Below are 19,831 nucleotides of genomic sequence, written 5' to 3'. Positions count from 1 at the left end.
TCTTCCTCATGAGGGTCCCTCACCATGTTCCACTCGGCAGGGCAAGACAGGATCCTCGCCCTCAGCACCTTTTCTGGCTTGGGAGTAGCTGCTGCCCACATTCTGCCTGGCCTTTCCTGCTCTAGGGGCTGCCGCCTGCGGTCCTCCCAGCCCTGTGCAGACTCCCCTCCCCTGTCCTTGCCTCACTGGCCTCGCCGTGCTTGCTCCGGCCTCCTAGATCTTGCCTGGATTACTGCGGTGGCCGCTTAACTGGCTCCAGGTCTCCAGTCTCCTCTCTTCACCCTGTAACCCCCTCGTCATCTTTTTAAAGCACCCATTTCAGCATGTTGCTTCTAGGCGTGGAACCCTATAATGGCTCTGGTGCCTTCAGGATACAATGTGAACTGGTAGGACTTGCAGGGCTCCTCAGTTAAACCTCATCTTTCTCCCCTCTCCTTCCCTCCCCCTCACCACCCTCCCTGCCTCAGTGCTGTGGCTCAGGCACCCACCCCCCACCCGATTAGGCGCCCTGCTGTTGGCGCCTGAGCACTCTGCACCCCCACCTAGCATCTGACTGTGGTCATCTGTGTGGCTGATTTGTCCACCTCCTCCAGTATCCTGTCCTGCCGGCACTCAGCAGTTCCTCGGGAAGCATGCTTGAACAAATGAATGAATGAGTCAGCTGATGCTTTAAGCACAGGCTAATGTGTCTGTCCAGCTCGGCCTTCCGGCCACCCCTCTGATCACCATTTCTTCTCCATCTCCCTCCTTGGACCTCAGCACTTGGGGCCTCCCTTCCTCCGACTCCCAGCCTGGAAGGGACACTAGTGCCTTCTGGGCGGCCTCGTTGCTCTCGTCCGTCAGTCTCCAAGGCCTGGCCTTGTCCTTGCTTCATGTCCGTCTGTGCCCTCCTCTTCCCTCCACTGCACTTAGTTCAGACCCCGCAGGACTGTGCTTTTGTCTGCCTTGCCTGCCCTGCCAGTCCTCCTCCAAACGGGAATAGGGTCTTTCAGAAATGCAGATTTAAGCATTTCCCTGCCCTGCTTACATAACATCCTGTCCCGCTCCCAAACCCTTAGGCTAAAATTCACACTTCTTAGCCCAGCCCATCTCTTCAGCCTTGTTCCTGCCCCTGGTACAAACCCGTCCTTCTCTCCAGTTCTACCACAGACTTGAGTTTCCAAACTCATGGAGCATCTCACAGCCCCCAGACCTTTGCCTCTGCTGTGTCCTCTGCCCAGAACGCCCTTTCCCTGGCTTCACTAACTGCCGTCTACTTCTACGTCATAACTTCTTTCAAGCGTCGCCTTCGGAAAAACCTTTTCCGACCACCCCGAGTTGGACTAGGAGCTCCTCTTTGGTGCTGAGTGTATACCTTGTCAATTTTAATCCCATTCATGACTTCCTTTACTGCAGACCTGTATCAGAGTGCCTATCCTGGGCCAGGCACTGCTCGGTGCTGGAGCGACAGCAGGGAATCCCACAGGAGACGTTCTCTTCTCGCAGGGCTACGTCATTGTGGTTAATGATGGTCTGATAGCTCCGCTGGACCAGAAGCTCCTTGAGGGCGAGAACCCAGCAGAGCCTGCCCTGGAAGCCCTTTCGGTCCAGCAGGCATGCAGTCTCTCTGGAGTGTGTGGCAAGGGGGACTGAGTTGTACCAGGCAGGCTGAGCCCTCCACCACCCCTGTCAGAGCCCATTGAGGGGAGATTGGTGATTCCCTTGCTAGCACGGTCTCACCGGTGGGCCTGGGGTCCTCACAGAGGCTGTCGGCAGGGAGGGCGTGTGTGAACAGGCTCACATGTGCCTCTCCCACTGCCTGCAGGGTTCGAGTCTCCTTCAGGAGCCGCCCCATCGCCCTCAGCGCCCCCAGCACCCCCGTGGCAGGGCCGCAGCGTGGCCAGCTCCAAGCTCTGGATGCTGGAGTTCTCTGCCTTCCTGGAGCAGCAGCAAGACCCTGACACGGTAGGTCCTGGTGCCTGTCTGGCTGCTCTTTCACCCTGGAGCTCCCCCACCTTCTCCTGCTCTTGTTCCACCTGCTTCTGGCTTCCTAGCCCAATCCTGCTCCGCTCAGCTATGGGCTTGAATTTAGGTTCCTCATTTCTTTGCAGCCTTTCCTTCCCTTGAACCTCTTCCCCTTTTCCTTTCCTTCCTCAAGCCACCTCCCTCTTCTTTCCTCACTTCACCTTCCCTCTCTCCCTGTGTAGCTATTGCTCCCATCCCAAATCCCCACCACGGTTTCTTTGCTCCATGTCCATTCTCTCAGGTCCTCTCCCTTTCCTGCTCCCTCCCTGACCTCTATTCTTCCCTCCGTGTTCTCTTTCCTCCCAGTGAACTGCTCATCCCAGCCTCACCCCCAGGCTGTCCCATCCTTTCCCTATGGCTCTGACCCACATCCCCCTTCAGCGGCTTGTTCCTAGGGGATCGGTGTCACCTGCAAAGGTCAGAGTAGCACGTGGAGGAGGCTGGGCCAACAGGGACTTTGTGGCCATCTCACTTTGACATTCCCAACTTGTCTTTTAGCTGAGGGACTCATTAGTCAAACAAGCTCCTACTCAGAAGACCACTGTGTGCAACAAAAGTAGATTTCATTTGGTTGTAGCAACAGAGACACCCAGCCCTGTCTCCACGGGTGGAACACAATTTGAAAACACCTCTAGGTCAGTGGTCTGATCTCTGTGAAATAACAGAGGCCCAAAGATAGAAAAAGACTTGCCTAAAGACAGTTCATGGCAGAGGCAGGACTACGAATAATACAAATAATAGCTACAATTTATTGAGCACCTACTGGGTGCCAGACACCCCACCAGATACTGTATACCATTAATTTTGCTTTATAGTCTGTCCTTTGTCTCCATTTTACCAGTGGGGAAACTGCAGTCCAGAGAGGTGAGATTACTCACTCCCGGTCACATGGCTGGGATCTGAGCTCTGGTCCGTTTTGTCTGCCCCGCTACCCCTGCCTCTCCCTCAGACCAGCTGTTCTCTCCACAGTACAACAAGCACCTGTTCGTACACATTGGCCAGTCAAGCCCAAGCTACAGTGACCCCTACCTTGAAGCCGTGGACATCCGCCAGATCTATGACAAGTTCCCAGAGAAAAAGGGTGGACTCAAGGAGCTCTTTGAACGGGGACCTTCCAATGCCTTTTTTCTCGTGAAGTTCTGGGTAAGCCCTCGATAGACTTCCACCCTACCCCCAGCACATTGATGAAAGAGGAGAAAAGAGGGAGAGTGGCATCTGGTGTTCCTGTCGTGGTGGAAACTTGAGCACAGGGCCAGTGAGAAGGGGAGGAGCGAGCATCGATGGCTGAGCCTGGGAGTTGGGCCAGTGGGGCTGGAGAGTTGGGCTAGTACCAGGCCCTTTTCTTTTTTTAAATACACTTTTATTGGTTTCAGAGAAGAAGGGAGAGGGAGAGAGAGATAGCAGCATCAATGATGAGAGAGAATCATCATTCGGCCACCTCATGCATGCCCCCTACTGGGGATGGAGCCTGCAACCCGGGCATGTGCCCTTGACTGGACTCGAACCTGGGATCCTTCAGTCCGCAGGCTGACGCTCCATCCACTGAACCAAACCAGCCACGGCACGAGGTCCTTTGCTAAGCCATGGCAATGGCAACCACGCCTGAGCCTTTAGAAGGATATAGTACTGGAAGACTTGCAGGAGATACTGAGGAGATACTGAGGGGTAGGTGAAGAGCCAATGTGGACCCCCTAGTCACCTGAGTCTTTGAATGGCAAGTTCTGAGTTGGAGCAGGGCAGTTGGTCCCTAAAAGCTCATCTCCAAGGACAGGGCTTGGAGAAGAAGGCTGTAGGGCTAGGAAAGATCACCCCAGAAGAAACACTCACCTAACTTTACAAACAGCTCAGCCTGTGGACTTGGTCCCTGCTGCTCACCTCCGCTCGCCCCTGGACAGATGTTATGTAGGTAGAGTTCCATCCTTTCAAAACATCTTCAAGACTAGGAGGCATACTTAATACCTGCTCTAGAGCTTGCTTCTGAGGGGCCCAGTACACACAGAAAAGGGATGTAGAGCCCAGCTGGCATGGCTCAGTGGTTGAGCATCGACCTATGAACCAGGAGGTCACAGTTTGATTCCTGGTCAGGGCACATGCCCGGGTTGTGGGCTTGGTCCCCAGTGTGGGGTGTGCAGGAGGCAGCCGATTAATGATTTTCCCTCATCGTTGATGTGTCTTCCTCTCCCTCCAGCTCTGAAATCAATAAAAATATATTTTTTTTAAAAAAGAAAAGGGATGCAGGGAAGAGTCAGACAAGTGCAAACTAAGCCAGCAGTGAGGAAGTGCAGGAAATCCTCTGGTTTGTGATTGGAGCCTTTGAATAGTTTCAGGGCACTGACACAAGGCCTGAGCGGCTCCTCCCACATTCCTCTGCCTAGCACCCTTGTTAACACCCAGAGACAGCTCAAGGTTTCGTATCCTTTATAAGGTCCCAGAACACTTTGGTTATCTGAAAGCTTTACTTTTCACAGAAATAGGCTTATGCACACTAAATTTTATACAGTATACATTTCTAGGTGGCTTACCGGGCCCTGGCTGGACTCCTAGTCTCTCTCATTCACAACAAACCCTTGGGGCTGGCTCTCTCCAGAGAGGCAGGTGCTGGAACTGAGACCCACGGCCCTGATCTTTCAGGTGCTTAGTTTTTGCACTCTGCGAGACAGCTTGCTCCGGGAGCAGGAAGGCAGCTGGACCTGAGCCTTTAGGGTGGGAAGATCTATTAGGCAGGGATGAGGAAAGGCTATTACAGCCTGGGGAAGGCATAAGGAAGTGGGCTCCGGAGGGAAAGTCCTAGGTACAGATGTATGAGGGGATAACAGAAATGAAACTGCCAAGGTGTTAGATCCTGGGAGGCCCTGATCATACAGAAGTTTGGGTTTTAATCTATCCTGGGATGAAAAACAGGTAATCATTTATTTTACCTTTACCTTACTTTTAAATTAATGCATGTTCATGTTATATTGTTTAATACCAAGAGGCTTACAATGAAATGCAACAATTCTTGTCCCACTTCTCCCCAATCCCAATCCCCAGAGGCAGTTGCTGTAAATGTTCACTGTTTATTCTGGCTTTATCTCCTTAATTCTAAATAATAAGCTTATACTGACATACCTGGATGTCACAACCAAAATATTTATTCTTATGTCAGAAAAAAGTAGCTGAGAGAGGGGAAGGGAGGGAGGGAGAGACAGAGACAGAAAGAGAAACATCGATTTGCTGTTCCATTTATTTATATACTAGAGGCCCGGTGCACAAAAAGTCATGCACTGGGTGGCGGGGGTGGGGGGTCCCCTCAGCCCAGCCTGCGCCTTCTCACAGTCCAGGAGTCCTCAGGGGATGACCTACTGATGGCTTAGGCGGGGAGCGGGCCTAAGCCGCAGTCTGCCTCTCTCTGTCTGTGGGAGGCGACCGGGCTGGCCAATCAGGGGAGGTTGCTCCCCCCCCCCCGCCATCGCCCCTCTGCTGCCGCTGGTCACCGCCCCCCCTTGCCGTTCCCTCCCTCTGCCCACTGGCACGATCCTTGGCTGGCCTGGTGCTGCCTGCTCACTGGCCCCGCCCCCGCTGACTGGTCATTCTGCCATTCACTCGATTTGCATATTATGCTTTTATTATATATTTGCATATTATGCTTTTATTCATTATTATGTGCCCTGACCACGGATCGAACCCACAGTCTTGGCCTATCATCACCATGCTCCATCCAACTGAATTACTAGGCCAGGACGTCATCATCCCCGTATTATATCTAATAAGTTACATAATTTAGTCAAAGCCAAGAAATATATTGTGATTAATTTTATTTCTAGTACAGCTTTTTGTTTTTTTCCTACAAATCAATGGCTTTCTCACTTGCATATTTTCAAATTTTTTTAAATCCTCACCCGAGGATATTTTTTCCATTGATTTCTAGAGAGAGAATGAAAGGGAGGGAAGACGGGGAGAGGGAGAGATGTGTCAACATGAGAGAGACGCATCAATTGTTTGCCTCCAGCACTTGCCCCTACCAGAGCTGAGGAACCTGCAACCTAGGTACATGCCCTTGACCAGGAATTGAACTCTCAACCCTCTGGACTGACATTCTAACCACTAAGCCAAACCAGTCAGGGCTCACTTCCATATTTTTAAATGAACCTATTATTAAAATGTTACATATTGTTCCATTATAACTACCATATAAAATTTTTTTTCAAATATTTTTATTGATTTCAGAGAGGAAGGGAGAGGGAGAGAGAGATAGAAACATCAGTGATGAGAGAGAATCATTGATTGGCTGCCTCCTGTACCCTATACTGGGGATCGAGCCATCAACCTAGGTATGTGCTCTGATCGGGAATCGAACCCTGACTTCATGGTTCATAGGTCGACGCTCAACCACTGAGCCATGCCTGCTGGGCCTGATACCTTTTTTACTGAAGCATTCCTAGATCTGCAGTTTCCTAGGTCTCATTTCTCTCTGTTTAGGTGTCCTCCTCATTTGCTGGGACACATTCTCTAGTACCTTCCTAAGGAAAGGTAGTGTGATAGGTACATTTTCTAAGTCTTTGTTTAAAACGTCAGTTTCGTACTTGATTGATAGATTGGGTATAGAATCTAAATCATAAATCATTTTCACTAGAATCATTTTTTGGCCTTAGCCGATAGCTCAGTGGTTATAGCATCTACCTGTGCACCAGAGGGTCATGGGTGCGATTCCTGGTCAAGGGCATGTACCTGGGTTGCAGGTTTGATCCCAGGCCCTGGTCAGGGAGCATTCAGGAGGCAACCTAAATCAATGTCTGTCTCTCACGTTGATGTTTCTCTCTCTCTCTCCATCTCCTTCCTTCCTCCCTCCCTTCCACTCTCTAAAAATCAATGGAAAAAAATATCCTTGGGTGAGGATTAACAACAAAAAAGAATAATTTTTTAATGCATTGTTCCATTGTCCTCTAACAGTGTGTAGTCTGCTGTCCTTTGTTGTGTAACTTGTGAGGTGTCTTTTTTTTGGTCTCTAGAAGTTTTGCATTTCTTCTCTATCCCTTATGTTTTTGTTTATTTTTTTAATATATTTTTTATTTTTATTGATATTTTATAGAGAGAGAGGGCGGGGGTGGGGGGGAGAAGAGAGAAACATGCACCCTGACTAGAGATCGAACCTGCAACCTGGGGATGTGCACTGACCTGGAATCCAACTGGCAACCTTTCAGTGCATGGGATGATGCTCTAACCAACTGAGCCACACTGGCCAGGGCATATCCCTTATGTTCTTACATTTTACATTGATGAGCTTTTGTGTTATTTTGCTTCCTATTTTTGAGCCTGACACTTGTTAGACACTTTTAATCATGAGGTTAGCATCTCTTAATTTTGGAAATTTCATTATTGTATTATTATTGTATAATAAACTTGTATTATTTCTGTGACAATTTCTTTCCCTCTTTTTCTTTCTGTTCTTTTCCAGGCACTCCTATTAGTCTGATGTTGGATCTCCTGGACTTATCCTCTATGATTTTTATCACTTCTTTATTTTCAAATTCATTTTCTTAAAGATTTCCTTAACCCTTTCTTCTAATTCTTCTGAATTAGTTAAGAGTATATCTAAGTGCATATTACATAAAACCCAAAGTAACAGTAGCATAAATAAATAGTTTGTTTTTCTTTCAGGTAAAGTAAGTTTGGAGGTAGGCTGCCCAGGGCAGGTCCAGCACTTCCCTAAATCACCAGGAGCTGACCGCTCTCTGTGTCCTCAGTGCCTGGCCTCTGTCCTCATGATGGTGGCTGCTGGAGTCCAGCCGTCACACCCATATTCCAGGCATCAGGAGGGAGGAAGCCCACTTAGTTCGCTTCCAGGAGCCTTCCTGGAAGTCCACACAACACTTAATTAGCTGTGTGTTGCGCCTAGCTAACAAGGAGCCAAGGAAATGTACTCTTAGTTGAGTAAATTGCCAAATAAAATCAGGGTTCAATTGATGGATTTCTCTTTCTTAGTGGTCATGACACATTGCACACTTCAGGATGAATTAGATGAATGAGATATGGTGGCATTCTCTGCCACACCTGTCCAATGTTGAATGTTGACCATAAACCTTTTAATTTTTAAGAGCTCCTTTTGGTTCTTTGATTATATCCTGGTCTTGTTGGATAGATACAGTTTTTCTCTTATATTTCTGGGAATATGAAGTGAAAAAAATTTTTTTAATGTTTTCTTCTTCCTTTTTTTGTCTTTGTTTCCCTTTAATCCTTTTTTCCTGTCTGTTTTGGTCTCTGTCTTTCAAGTTGGAGGGTTTTCTCAAATATCTATAATCCTTGGCCATGTTTTTTGGCTCATATTTTTTTAAAACAGCTTTATTTTCATATAATTCACTTACCATACAATTCACCCACTTGAAGTGCTCAATTCATTGGTTTTAGTATAGTCACAGAGCTGTGCAGGCAGTGAGTTTTAGAACGTTTTCATCACCCCAGAAGCAAACCTGTACCCTTGAGCCATCATCTCTCATCTGCTCTAGGCAACCATTTATCTACTTCCTATTTTTCTATACCTTTGCCTTTTTGGGACATTTCATATACATGGAATCATACAAAATGTGTTTTGCATCTGGCTTCTTTCACTTAGCATAAACGAAGGCTCAGCTATATTGTAGTAGGTATTAGTACTTCATTCTTTTGCAAGGCTGAATAATATTCCATTGTAAGAATATATTGCATTTTGTTTTGTTTATCTATGCATCAGTTGATGACCATTTGGTAGTTTCCACCTTTTGGTTATTATGAAATTCGTGCAAGGGTAGGCCTTCGCAGCCCCAGCTGCTTCGGCCCTCGCAGCCCCGGCTTCATCCAGAACCGTTGTCTGCAAACTGCGGCTCGCGAGCCACATGTGGCTCTTTGGCCCTTTGAGTGTGGCTCTTCCTAAGCCTTAGGAGTACCCTAATTAAGTTAATAACAATGTACCTACCTATATAGTTTAAGTTTAAAACATTTGGCTATCAAAAGAAATTTCGATCGTTGTTCTGTTGATATTTTGCTCTGTTGACTAATGGGTTTGCTGATCACTGGTCCAGAAGGTTGCCTGGAAGGTCATCTGGACTGTCGTTCCACTGTTTGGCCATTTGGTCGATTTGCATATTATGCTTTTATTATAGATGTTGCTATGAACATTTCTGTACAAGCTTTTGTGTAGCATAATGTTTTCATTTCTCTTGAGTATATACTTACTTCTGGAATTGCTGGGTCACATAGTAACTCTATGCTTATCTTATTGAAGAACTGCAAGACTGTCTTCTAAAGTGGCTGCACCATTTTGCATTCCCACCAGCAGCATTCAAGGATCCCAGGTTGTCCCCATCCTCCCCAACACTTGACATTCTCTGTGATTATTGCATTCATATATATATATCTTCTTTGGAGAAATGTCTCTTTGATGCCTTTGCCTATCTTTCAGTTGGATTATTTGTCTTTTTATGAACTTAGTAGCAACCCATTGCATGAATTCGTGCATGGGTGGGGTCTCTCAGCATGGCCCACGATCGGGGCCGATGGGGGCCTGTTGGGGGGAGGGACCACAGGAGGTTGGCCAGCTGGCCGGGGGGAGGGACTGCGGGAGGTTGGTTGGCTGCAGGAGGTTGGCTGTTGGGAGTGCACTGACCACCAGGGGTCAGCTCCTGCATTGAGTGCTGCTCCCTGGTGGTCAGTGCGCATCATAGTGACTGGTTGACCGGTCGTTTGGTCGACTGGTCTTAATGGTCACTTAGGCTTTTATATATATAGACTAGAGGCCCGGTGCACAAAAATTTGTGCACTTGGGGGGGTCCCTCAGCCCAGCTTGTGCCCTCTTGCAGTCTGGGACCCCTCGGGGGATGACCACCTGCTGGCTTAGGCCCGCTCCCTGGGGGATTGGGCCTAAGCTGGCAGTCAGACATCCCTCTGGCACCCAGGAGCCCTTGGGGGATGTCCACTTGCAAGCGGGGAGCAGGCCTAAGCTTCATTCAGACATCATTAGCGCTGCTGAGGAGGCAGGAGAGGCTCCCATCACCACCACTGTACTGGCAGCCGTCAGCCTGGCTTGTGGCTGAACAGAGCTCCCCCTGTGGGAGCGTACTGACCACCAAAGGGCAGCTCCTGCATTGAGCGTCTGCCCCCTGGTGGTCAGTGTGTGTCATAGTGACCAGTCATTCCCAGTCGTTCTGCTGTTAGGGTCAATTTGCATATTACCCTTTCATTATATAGGAGTGCCTGGCCAGCCTGGGTGAGGGGCTGATGGCTGTTTGCACGCTGGCCACAGCCCCTTCAGGGTTGGGGGTCCTGCTGGGGTGCCTGGCCAGCCTGGGTGAGGGGCTGAGTGCCGTTTTCAGGCTAGCTAAGCCCTCCAGCGGGGACCCTCACCCCATGAGGGTGTGGCCAGCTGGGTGAGGGGCTGATGGCTGTTTGCAGGCTGACCACAACCCCCAGCCACCCAAGCTCCCAGTGGAGGCTGGCTGGAAGCAGGTATCTGGGATTTATTTGTCCTATAATTGAAACTTTGTTGCCATGAGCGGAGGCCACAGCCGCCTCAGAGCAGGCGGGAAGCTTGGCTTCCTCCATCACCCGGGCAACCAAGCCTCCTGCTTGCTTCAGCTCTGTGGCTGCCGGCCGCCATCTTGGTTGGGTTAATTTGCATATAGTCGCTCTGATTGGCTGGTGGGCATGGCTTAGGGCATAGCGAAGGTACGGTCAATTAGCATCTTTGTCTTTTATTAGTGTAGATAGATGAGTTCTCTATGTATTATAGATAGAAGTCCCTTATCAAATATATGATTTGCAGATATTATCTCCCATTCTGTCAGCTGTCTTTTCACATTCTTTATAGTGTTCTTTGAAACACAAAAGCTTTTCATTTTGATGAAGTCCAGTTTATTCTTTCTTTTGTTGTTTGTGCCATTTGTTCATTTTTAATAATGAGCAGGAGCACTGTGTACCAGGCAGGAATTGTCACCTGGTGGGCTTCACTTTAAGGTAATTGGGGTTGAGAGCCAGCTGTTTAATTGGGAAAACCAGTTAATGTCAGTGTGTTCACTGGACTTTTTTTCTCTGAGGTGATTCAGTTTCTCCAGAGGAGATTCCTTTAATTCTCCATCCACCCTGGGAAGGAATATACTTGATCAGTAGAATTCTAGGAAGGGGGGCAGGGTAGAGGGCTAGGGGACCCTACCCTTTCTTATGCAGGTTTCACTTTATTTTTCTGTTTTCATTCTTATCCCCCCCCGCCCCCCCCATCTGAGCCCTGTTTAATTTCTGAAGATTATTACCCTTTCGTCCTCTGCCAGTGGGTGGGAGAGGTCCTCCTGGAGGCCTGCCCACCCTGTGTTCACCCTATATACAGTCTTCAATCAGCTCCTCGTGTTTTATCCTGGTCCCTCTAGTGCCAAGCCACTCGGGGCTTCTCTGAAGTACATCAGTTCACTTCTTGTCTGTCACCCCTCAGAGAGCACTTTTAGGTTGTAATTCCTTTTGCTTCCTTTGCCCCACAGAATCCATTCTAGTTCTGGTCCGCCTTCAGTCTCCTCAGAGTTGTTGAACTCTCTGTCATTATGGCCTCTTCTCTGTTTTCTTCGCCTTTGTGGTGCAGCACATTTTTAAAAGTTCTTCACTATCATTCTAGTTGGCTGTCTGGAAGGGGAAAAATGAACTTGTATGGTTCGTAACCCATTTTAACTGGGTGTCCAGAAAAATGGGTTTAACCTGAGTGTCCCTGCAGTGGACTGGCCATCGTTGTTGGAAGGCTGCGTTGAGAAGGATGTGGAGAGAGTGCTGGATTGACTAGTAATGCCTGTCACGGCTGTAGCGGGGGAAGACAGTAGCACGTTTACTGTGTATTTGCTGTCCCTTCTCTTTAGGTAATGAGGAATCACTGAAGTGTTTGAACAGGGCATGGCATGGCCAGTGTTATGCTTAGTTGGATAAATCAACTGTCCAGACTGGAAACAAGTGGGAGACTGCTATAACATAGGCCCAGTGAGGGACAGCAATCTCTTTAGGACCCCAGCCAGAAAGGGCTCAAACAATCTTACTTCTTCTTCTCCCTCCTCTCCCTTCCTGCCCTGACCATGGGAATTGGAACCAGGAAGCTCTGCTCTGGGCAACCGAAGAGCATTGTCCCTGTACAGCCAGCGTGGCAGCTCCCTTCCTGCTGTGGGCCAAGGAGGCTTCTGGCCTTCCCTTTGAGAAGCCTACACCGTCTTGAGTCCACCTTCCCCCAACCCCAAACCTGTCCAGGGTTAGCCTTGACTCGGAGAAGGGCTTGGGTGACGTGATTTGCGGCTGTTCCTCAGCACTGCCTCAACTACCCTGAGGGTCAGAAGGGAGGCCTGGTTGGCAGGAGGCATTTATGGGAACACGACCCTGGAGTGGGGAGGTGGCATATTTGGGGCTCTTTTCACTGGCTCCTGCCTTCTTTTAGTTGGAGATAACATTCTGCATTCTTCTATCCACCATCTAGATGAGGACCATCCTAGGCCTCCAGTTCCACACATGGGGGGAGACTGAGGCGTGGAGTAAGTAGGGGCCTGGCCTTGAGCTACCCGGCCAGGATGAGCTCTTTCTGGGTCTTGTTACATACACGCAGTGAGGTGCGTCGGGGTGGCCGGTGAAAGGTGACCTCGGGCACTGCTTGCATCCCATCACCTACATCAGCATGTTTTATCCTTGCCACACCCCCAAACGTAGGTCGAATTGACAGCCACATTCCCTCTCGGGGAAGCAGGCACAGAGGTGAAGTGGCTTGCCAGCATCACCAGGCTCATAGTGGCAGGACCAGGATTCAGACCCAGGCAGTCTGGCTCCAGGGTGTGAGCTCAGAACCATTACACTAAACCTTGCCAAGTACCCGGGGTGCCCTCCATGTGGGGTCCTGGTGCTCCCCTTCTGTCAGAGAAGGCTCTGATTGCCTGGAAAAGGATCCCCTGACCCTGAGGAACACGGCTTATGGCGGCACAGAGAGAGCAGTCTTAGCCCTGCGCCCTCAGTGTAGAGCTGGGCAGTGGGGCTTCTTGGATTTCTAGAGCCCAGACATCCCTTGTCCTGTCTGTTTTGTAGCCTTGCTCGTGGCCCATGCCCTCTCCTTCTTTCTGCCTCTGTGAGGAGGTTGGAGGTGAGATTGATGGGAACAGAAGGGAAGGTAGGGAAGCGTGGGGGCCCAGGACACACGATTAGGCCTTTGTGCCCTGGCCGTGGGCTGTGCACAGCACCTGCGCTATGCGGACCCAACGTAGCTCTTGTCTTCCAGGAACTTACATTCCGAGTGGCAGAATCCAGAATGGATCTCAGGGTCCTGGGGCAGTAACTGCTGTGCCGGGGAGCGTGGTGGTCAAGCATGGCCCTTCCAGAATGTCGGGGGCACAAGGCGGGCAACACTGGGCCTCAACAAGCAAATCTCATCTTCTCTGGGCCTCTTTTTCTCCATCTGGAAAACGAGCAGTTCATTTTTGAGGGCTTGCTACAGGCTGTGTCTCTGAGGACCTGGAGGGAGGGGAGAGGGGGGAAGCGAAGTTTCAGTCAGCAGTGAAGGGAGGCAGTATGTCTGCCTCCTCTAGCCCTGTGCCTGAGCCGGGCTATCTCTGAAGGCCAGAGGCTTGGGCAGCATGAGGACAGGAGAAATCAGACATGGGGGCATGTCAGTGGCCACTACATCTTGGTGGGCATCTCCTCTTTCCCCTTCCTCTTGCTTGGGGAAGGTAGAGGCACCAGGGAAGTGCAAATGTGGGGAAAGAATTGCTCCTGTTCGCAAACCAAGAGACTTTTGGTCAACCATGGGGTCCTCACAGGCAGCTTGGCGTCTGCAGACATCTGGACCCTCATCTCCTGGGCCCTGGCCTACCCACTTCCTGCCCAGCCATCAGCTGGTGTGAGACTGGCCACGGGCAATGACAAAGGCAACGAAACAGTGCCCCTCTCCTGAAGTCTTCCTTTCTTCTCCTGCCCGGCAGTATTCCGCTCCCGCCCAGGCCTTGTGCAGGCATGCTGGGGAGATCAGAGCCCCGCTGGAGTGAGAGGAGGACTTTGATGTCCCCAACCCACCTCCCACTGAAAGTCCTGCTCTTAGGGAAGGAGTGGCAGCAGTAGCGCAGCCGTAGCTCAGTGGGCTGCCAGGACAAATTGTTCCCGGCTGGGAGGGGCATGTGGGTGCAGGAAGGATTGAGATGTGAGCTGTGTTCTGTTGGATTCATACGGTGGGGTTTGGAGCAGGACTGAGAAGCTGAGACCTCCCCTCCTCCCCAGAACATATGAGACTAGCAGAGGCCACCTCTGTTCTTGGGGTGGAGAGAGAGGGGACTCATGGACACTGACGGCCATTAATGCCCGTCTGCAAATTGAAAATGCTGGGCAGAGCTGAGCTGAGGCCATGAAGGGAGGAGAGTACCCCGGACTGGCTGCTGTTCCCTTCTGGGCCCTGACATTTCTCCCAGGCACATACCAGCACATGACAATGAATCTGAGCCCCTCCAGCCCCCACACCCAGGCTACGGCTGTCCGGCTCATCTGTCAGTCACCCGATCCCCCACACCTGTTCCAGGCACGGCCTGTGAGCTGCCCACCCGCACCACAGCTATGAATAGGGTGGAGGATGGGGAGCAAGGGGCATTCTGAGGGCAGGAAGGCGAGTGGTGGGGGGCACCTTTCAGAGTAATGTAGGAGGCAGCTTTCTTCTTAGGCAGAGAAAGTAGAGAAGCAAGCTTGTTTGGGGAGGTGCTTAGAGTAGGGGGATGCAGGGGTGGAAAGGAGAAGGGTGGGGTTGTAATCATAAGGAAGGGGCACTGAGGACGAGACGGGGCATCTGGGCGCATTGTCTGCAGCCTTGGCCGGCATCTCCTGGGCCTGCAGCGTCACCACGGGGCAGGGTCTGGGGCAGATGTTGGATTGTCACTTGTGGGCTCTCTGTCTTCCCCAGCCCTCTTCTCTCCATCCTACCCCAGACAACCAGCTCACTTATCCTACTTGCTCTCCCACAAGTTTCAGTTCTTTGAGAGCAGAGACAGTGTTTCGGCCTCTCTGGTCCCCCACTGCTCTCGCTTTGCTGGGCGGGGCAGGATCAACGGTGACTGGTTGGAAGGTCAGGTGAGTGAGGAGTTGGTGCAGAGCCCTGGTGTGTATTTGAATTGGTGGCGGAGCTGGAGCTGAGAGGACTCCCCTCATAAGCAGGAGATTGCAGGTCCCTCCTTGGGACCAAGGGACCTCTCTCTTCTCACCCGGCGCCACCCAGAGGTGAGGGGTGGAACAGTCACACGTGACTTATTGAAGGCCCATCCTCTGCCCTAGCCCTGGGGAGATCTTAGTTCTTGCCTCCAGGATGCTTACCATCTGGAAGAGGCAAGGCCACCTGAACAGATCTTGCCAGCAGGGGGCGATGAGGGGCATGTCCAGATCACTTTGGGGGTGCTGGGGCAGTGCTACCTTTGTATGGTCTGAAGAGCCTAAGAGGGTTGCATAGTGTTCTTTTAGGTGGCACATGAATAAACATTTTTAAAAAATAGTTATGCAATTGTTTTCATGTATATTAGAAAAATAGAATCCCTGATTTCATGACTATATTGCTAAGAATGGAGTTAGGGAATAAGAGTTGATTTAAAAGAAACCATTAGGGGCATAGTAGGACCTGTGGTAGGTGGTACATGAATGTAGCCTTAATCAAAGGGACGCCAGCAGTGGCTAAAGTCTGAGAGGCATCATTTTATGTCCTGGCCTCCCCCCGCCCCCCGCTTCAGGTGCCTGCCTTTCCCAGGCACTTGAGCTTCCTGTTAGTTCTTTTTCAGGCATGGTCCACGTTTCTGCCTTGTAACTAATGCAGGTCCCAGTGTTTTTCTCTGTTGTTTAGGCAGCAGAACCTGATCTTATGCCAGGCCTGCAAGTGAAGAAAGGTGGAAGCGTTCCAGCCTCCTACTGTCCAGGTTTCATTTAAAGCCTCCTGGTTGCTTCCTGGCCCTAGAACCTGGACTGGGGCCCCAGAGGTCTCCATGTCTCCGCCCCGATCGTGTGCCTGCTGACTTACCTGTCTGCTTCTTGGCTTTCCCATGTCTCCAGGCAGACCTCAACACCAACATGGAGGACGAAGGCAGCTCCTTCTACGGGGTCTCCAGCCAGTACGAGAGTCCCGAGAACATGATAATCACCTGCTCCACCAAGGTCTGCTCGTTCGGCAAGCAGGTGGTAGAGAAAGTGGAGGTAGGAGTACCCTGTGCACTGTTAAACCAGACCTTTAAGCTGTTTCAGGTTGGTCTTCATTCATGCCCTCTGCTTTCCCCAAATTTGAACTAATGAAGTCTTACACTCACTGTCTCTTAGTTATTGATAACCCTCCTCATGTTAATCACCACCAGATGCCGGGCTGGTACCAGGGAGGAGGCACTCCCTTCCCAGTGTTCTCACCCCTGGCTGCACTTAGATCACTGGAGCTTTTGAAACTTACCAATGCATAAACCCCACTTCACAGCACTTACCCCAGAACCTCCAGGGTGGAATCTGGGTAGTAGCTGTTTGTAAAAAGCACTTCAAGTTATTTATTTTAAATTAAATTTTTGTTTTGAAATAATTGTGGACACTCAAGCAATTGTAATTCCATGTACCCTTCACCCAGTTCCCCTGAGGGCAGTATTTTGCATAACTATTGGCAACCAGGAATTGACATTGATGCCACTTATAATCTGATTCAGATTTCATCGGTATTTGTGTGTGTGTGTGTGTGTGTGTACAAACACATGACAGTTCCGTGGCCACAAGGATTCCTGTGCACCCTTCCCCATGTTATTTTAGTGTGTGGTCAGGACTGAGTCATCATTTATCCTGTCTTGCCTATTGCCACTACTCTGTCTTGAAGCGCTCCTCCTTCAATGCTCACCTTCTGAGCATCGGAGCTCAAGGTGGATGGTCCCTCTGCTGCCACTCGAGCCCCTGTTACTGAGGGAGGAGGAAGGCTCTGACCTCAAGAGCCTCTAGGCCTTCTGCCTTTTCTTCCACTTAAGAGTCAGTGGGTTCTGGAGCTTCCCCAAGCAGCTGGGCCTGGGCTGAATGTGGTCAAAAGAGAACCTAAGCCCTGCTGTCCCCTCGGTCCTGCAGACAGAGTATGCCCGCTACGAAAACGGCCACTACTCCTACCGCATCCACCGGTCCCCGCTCTGTGAGTACATGATCAACTTCATCCACAAGCTGAAGCACTTGCCCGAGAAGTACATGATGAACAGCGTGCTGGAGAACTTCACCATCCTGCAGGTGCGGGGGGCAGGGCTGGGGGCACTGCAGGGGTGGGGCAGAGGGTCCGGCAAAAGGCATGCCCTCTTCTGGGGCCTTAACCCTCACCTTTTCTCTCACCCATAGGTGGTCACCAACAGAGACACACAGGAGACTTTGCTGTGCATTGCATATGTCTTCGAGGTGTCAGCCAGCGAGCATGGGGCTCAACACCACATCTACCGGCTGGTGAAAGAATAAGAGACTTGGGGAGCAGGGACGGGGGAAGAGATGTGTGTGTGTGTGTAGGGACATGGGGTGGGGACCTGCAGGGACAGCCCCTTGAAGTGCCAAGAAAGCTGACCCTTCCTACCCAGGAACAAACTGTGCCTCAACCTGCAGTGCCCAACCCCAAATAAACCCAAGATGTGTATTTTCACAGGACCCCACCTGGCTGTAGGAGCCCTGGGAGGGACTGTGGGAGAAGGGGGGCAGTCTGGGAAGCGGGCCGGAAGCAGCCCCAGAGATGCATCATGGGCAGTTCTGAAGCCATTGCCCCAGTGGACTCGGCCAGGAATGTCGCCAGACGCTGAAGGTCAAGCTGGATGGTCCCTCTGCTGCCTGGAGCCTCTGCACTCTGCTGCTGGCCACGCTGGGAGGCCTGAGGACAGGCGCGTGGGCTCCCATTCTGTGCGTGCTCGAGTGTGCACCGCGGCTCCCTGAGCGTGCTGCAGCTGCTCTGCCTGGCACCTCTGCTGCCACTGCCGCGGGGCAGCTAACAGGGAGGCCCGTCCAACCCAGGCGTGGGTTTTAGGTGTGGAGGTGACTGAGTTGCTGGAAGGGGACACTGAGCCGTTTAGTTTTATTCATCTCTGGTGGTTGTGGACTCCATGGCCCTGCTGGCTTGTTGAGGGGACTGGCTCCAGATCAGAGGAGCCCGAGATGGAGGACAGGAGGGGCAGTGCTGAAGCAGGCTGCCGAGTTGTGCAGAGGCTGGCGTCTTGCAGCACCCTTTTTGGTGGCGAAGGCCAAGAAAGTTGCGCAGAGGTCTGTGGTGACCCAGTGGTCTCTGAGACCATCCAGTTCTGACTGGTGAGTCTTACCTCCCTCCCAGCCAAGATGCCTGTCGGGTGGTGACCACCTCAGGGCCAGCCCAGGCATCCACGCCCTCCCCAAACAGTAGTTTCTGTGCTCCTTGGGGCTGGAGAAGGGTGTGGAACCAATGCTGCGTCTAGAGGCAACCACCTGTTCATTTCCTGCTAACAGGCCAGCTTTGGGTTTCAGCAGTCCTGGCTTCATCCTAGTATTCCTAGCTGCCTGACTTTGGGCAAATGTCTCCACCTTTCTGAGCCTGTAAAGGGGGCAGGCAATAGCACCCACGTTAGAAGGCCTTAGTGAGGAGGAGAGAGAATGTCTACAAAGTGCCTGGTGCAAGATGCACTAAACAAATGTTATGATGATTAGCTTATCACTCACCTCCCTCAGGGAGGCTTAGGCCTTGCTCTTTGCTGCCATCTAGTGGCTCTTTGGTATCATCCCCAGTGGGAACCACAATCCCAGGTGCCTGGGATTCAACTTGCCTACAGGTGTTTACTGTGCCCCACGCTCACTCGGGAAGATAATATATATTAATACACAAATGAGGAAGACAGTGTCTAGGAGGGGTACAGAGTGGTGGTTAGGAGCAAGCGTCAGACCACTAGGATTGGAATCCTGGTGTTTAGCTACTGCCTAGCCCTGTGACTTGGGGTAAATTCCTTAATTTCACTGTGCCTCAGTTTCCCCAACTGTAAAATGGGTCTAATAACAGTACCTACCTCGTTTATGTAGAGAGCCTACCATAGTGTCAAGCACATAAATGTGTTTGATAAATATACTTTGTTACTAGTAGGAGCTTTCAGTCAAAGGAGTCAGATTGGAAAACTGGCTAATCTGATCCTCAGACTTTGCTGTGCATTGCATATGTCTTGAGGTGTCAGCCAGCGAGCATGGGGCTCAACACCACATCTACCGGCTGGTGAAAGAATAAGAGACTTGGGGATCGGATGGGGAAGAGATATGTGTGTGTGAACTGGTCTTCAGAGATGGGAGTGAGCAGGGTGTGCATGATTCAGGGAAGGGGCCCCAGTGGAGAGGGGCTGCCCCTTAACGATGGGCAGTGTTTGGATACACAGGCAGGAGGAAGGCTGGCCCTCCTTCCAGGTGGGTTACCTAGTCTCCCTCTGTCCTCCACAGGCCAGAACCCCTCTCTTTATTAAAAAGCTTTAACAAACACACGGACTACTGCTAGATCTCATACCAAGTTGCTTAACGCTACTGTTCATGGGGGCCGAGGCGGGGCGTGGGGTCCCCGAGTCCCTGGCTCGGGCTGGCATGTTCCCGCATGTCTGTGAGGGTTTGTGTTTGCGTAAGGCTGCCCGTCCCTCCCCCAGTCACCAGCACAGCCTTGCCCTCTCCCCTCTGCCCCTCCCTTTTCCTGGGGCTGTTTGGATAAGGGAACTCATGGTGCCTGCCCTGCTAGCTGACTGTGAACCTTCAGACAAATGCTCACGAAGGATGTGTGAGCAGCCTGTTGACCGTGGGACAGATGCACAAGTGAAGGGGATGATCTTTTTGTGTTGTGAGTGGGAAGGAATCTGCAGGTGTTGCTGGGCCAAGT

At 51.0% G+C, this 19,831-nt stretch overlaps 1 protein-coding gene across 1 annotated transcript in view; it reads left to right on the top strand.

Moving 5' to 3' along the window:
• TEAD4 (TEA domain transcription factor 4) overlaps positions 1 to 19,446 on the top strand; it is a 72,274-nt gene extending 52,828 nt beyond the window's left edge. The window contains exons 9-15 of the mRNA XM_023759956.1: positions 1,139 to 1,316; positions 1,486 to 1,600; positions 1,805 to 1,944; positions 2,974 to 3,147; positions 16,030 to 16,170; positions 17,062 to 17,214; positions 17,320 to 19,446. Coding sequence (XP_023615724.1) covers positions 1,139 to 1,316; positions 1,486 to 1,600; positions 1,805 to 1,944; positions 2,974 to 3,147; positions 16,030 to 16,170; positions 17,062 to 17,214; positions 17,320 to 17,433 — 1,015 coding nt within the window. The 3' untranslated portion in view covers positions 17,434 to 19,446. The remainder of the gene's footprint in view (positions 1 to 1,138; positions 1,317 to 1,485; positions 1,601 to 1,804; positions 1,945 to 2,973; positions 3,148 to 16,029; positions 16,171 to 17,061; positions 17,215 to 17,319) is intronic.
• Positions 19,447 to 19,831: the final 385 nt, after the last annotated feature.

The sequence above is a fragment of the Myotis lucifugus genome, unplaced genomic scaffold (genome assembly GCF_000147115.1).
Source record: "Myotis lucifugus unplaced genomic scaffold, Myoluc2.0 scaffold_167, whole genome shotgun sequence".
In the NCBI taxonomy this organism is placed as follows: Eukaryota; Metazoa; Chordata; class Mammalia; order Chiroptera; family Vespertilionidae; genus Myotis; species Myotis lucifugus.
This window is presented reverse-complemented; position numbering and strand designations above follow the sequence as displayed.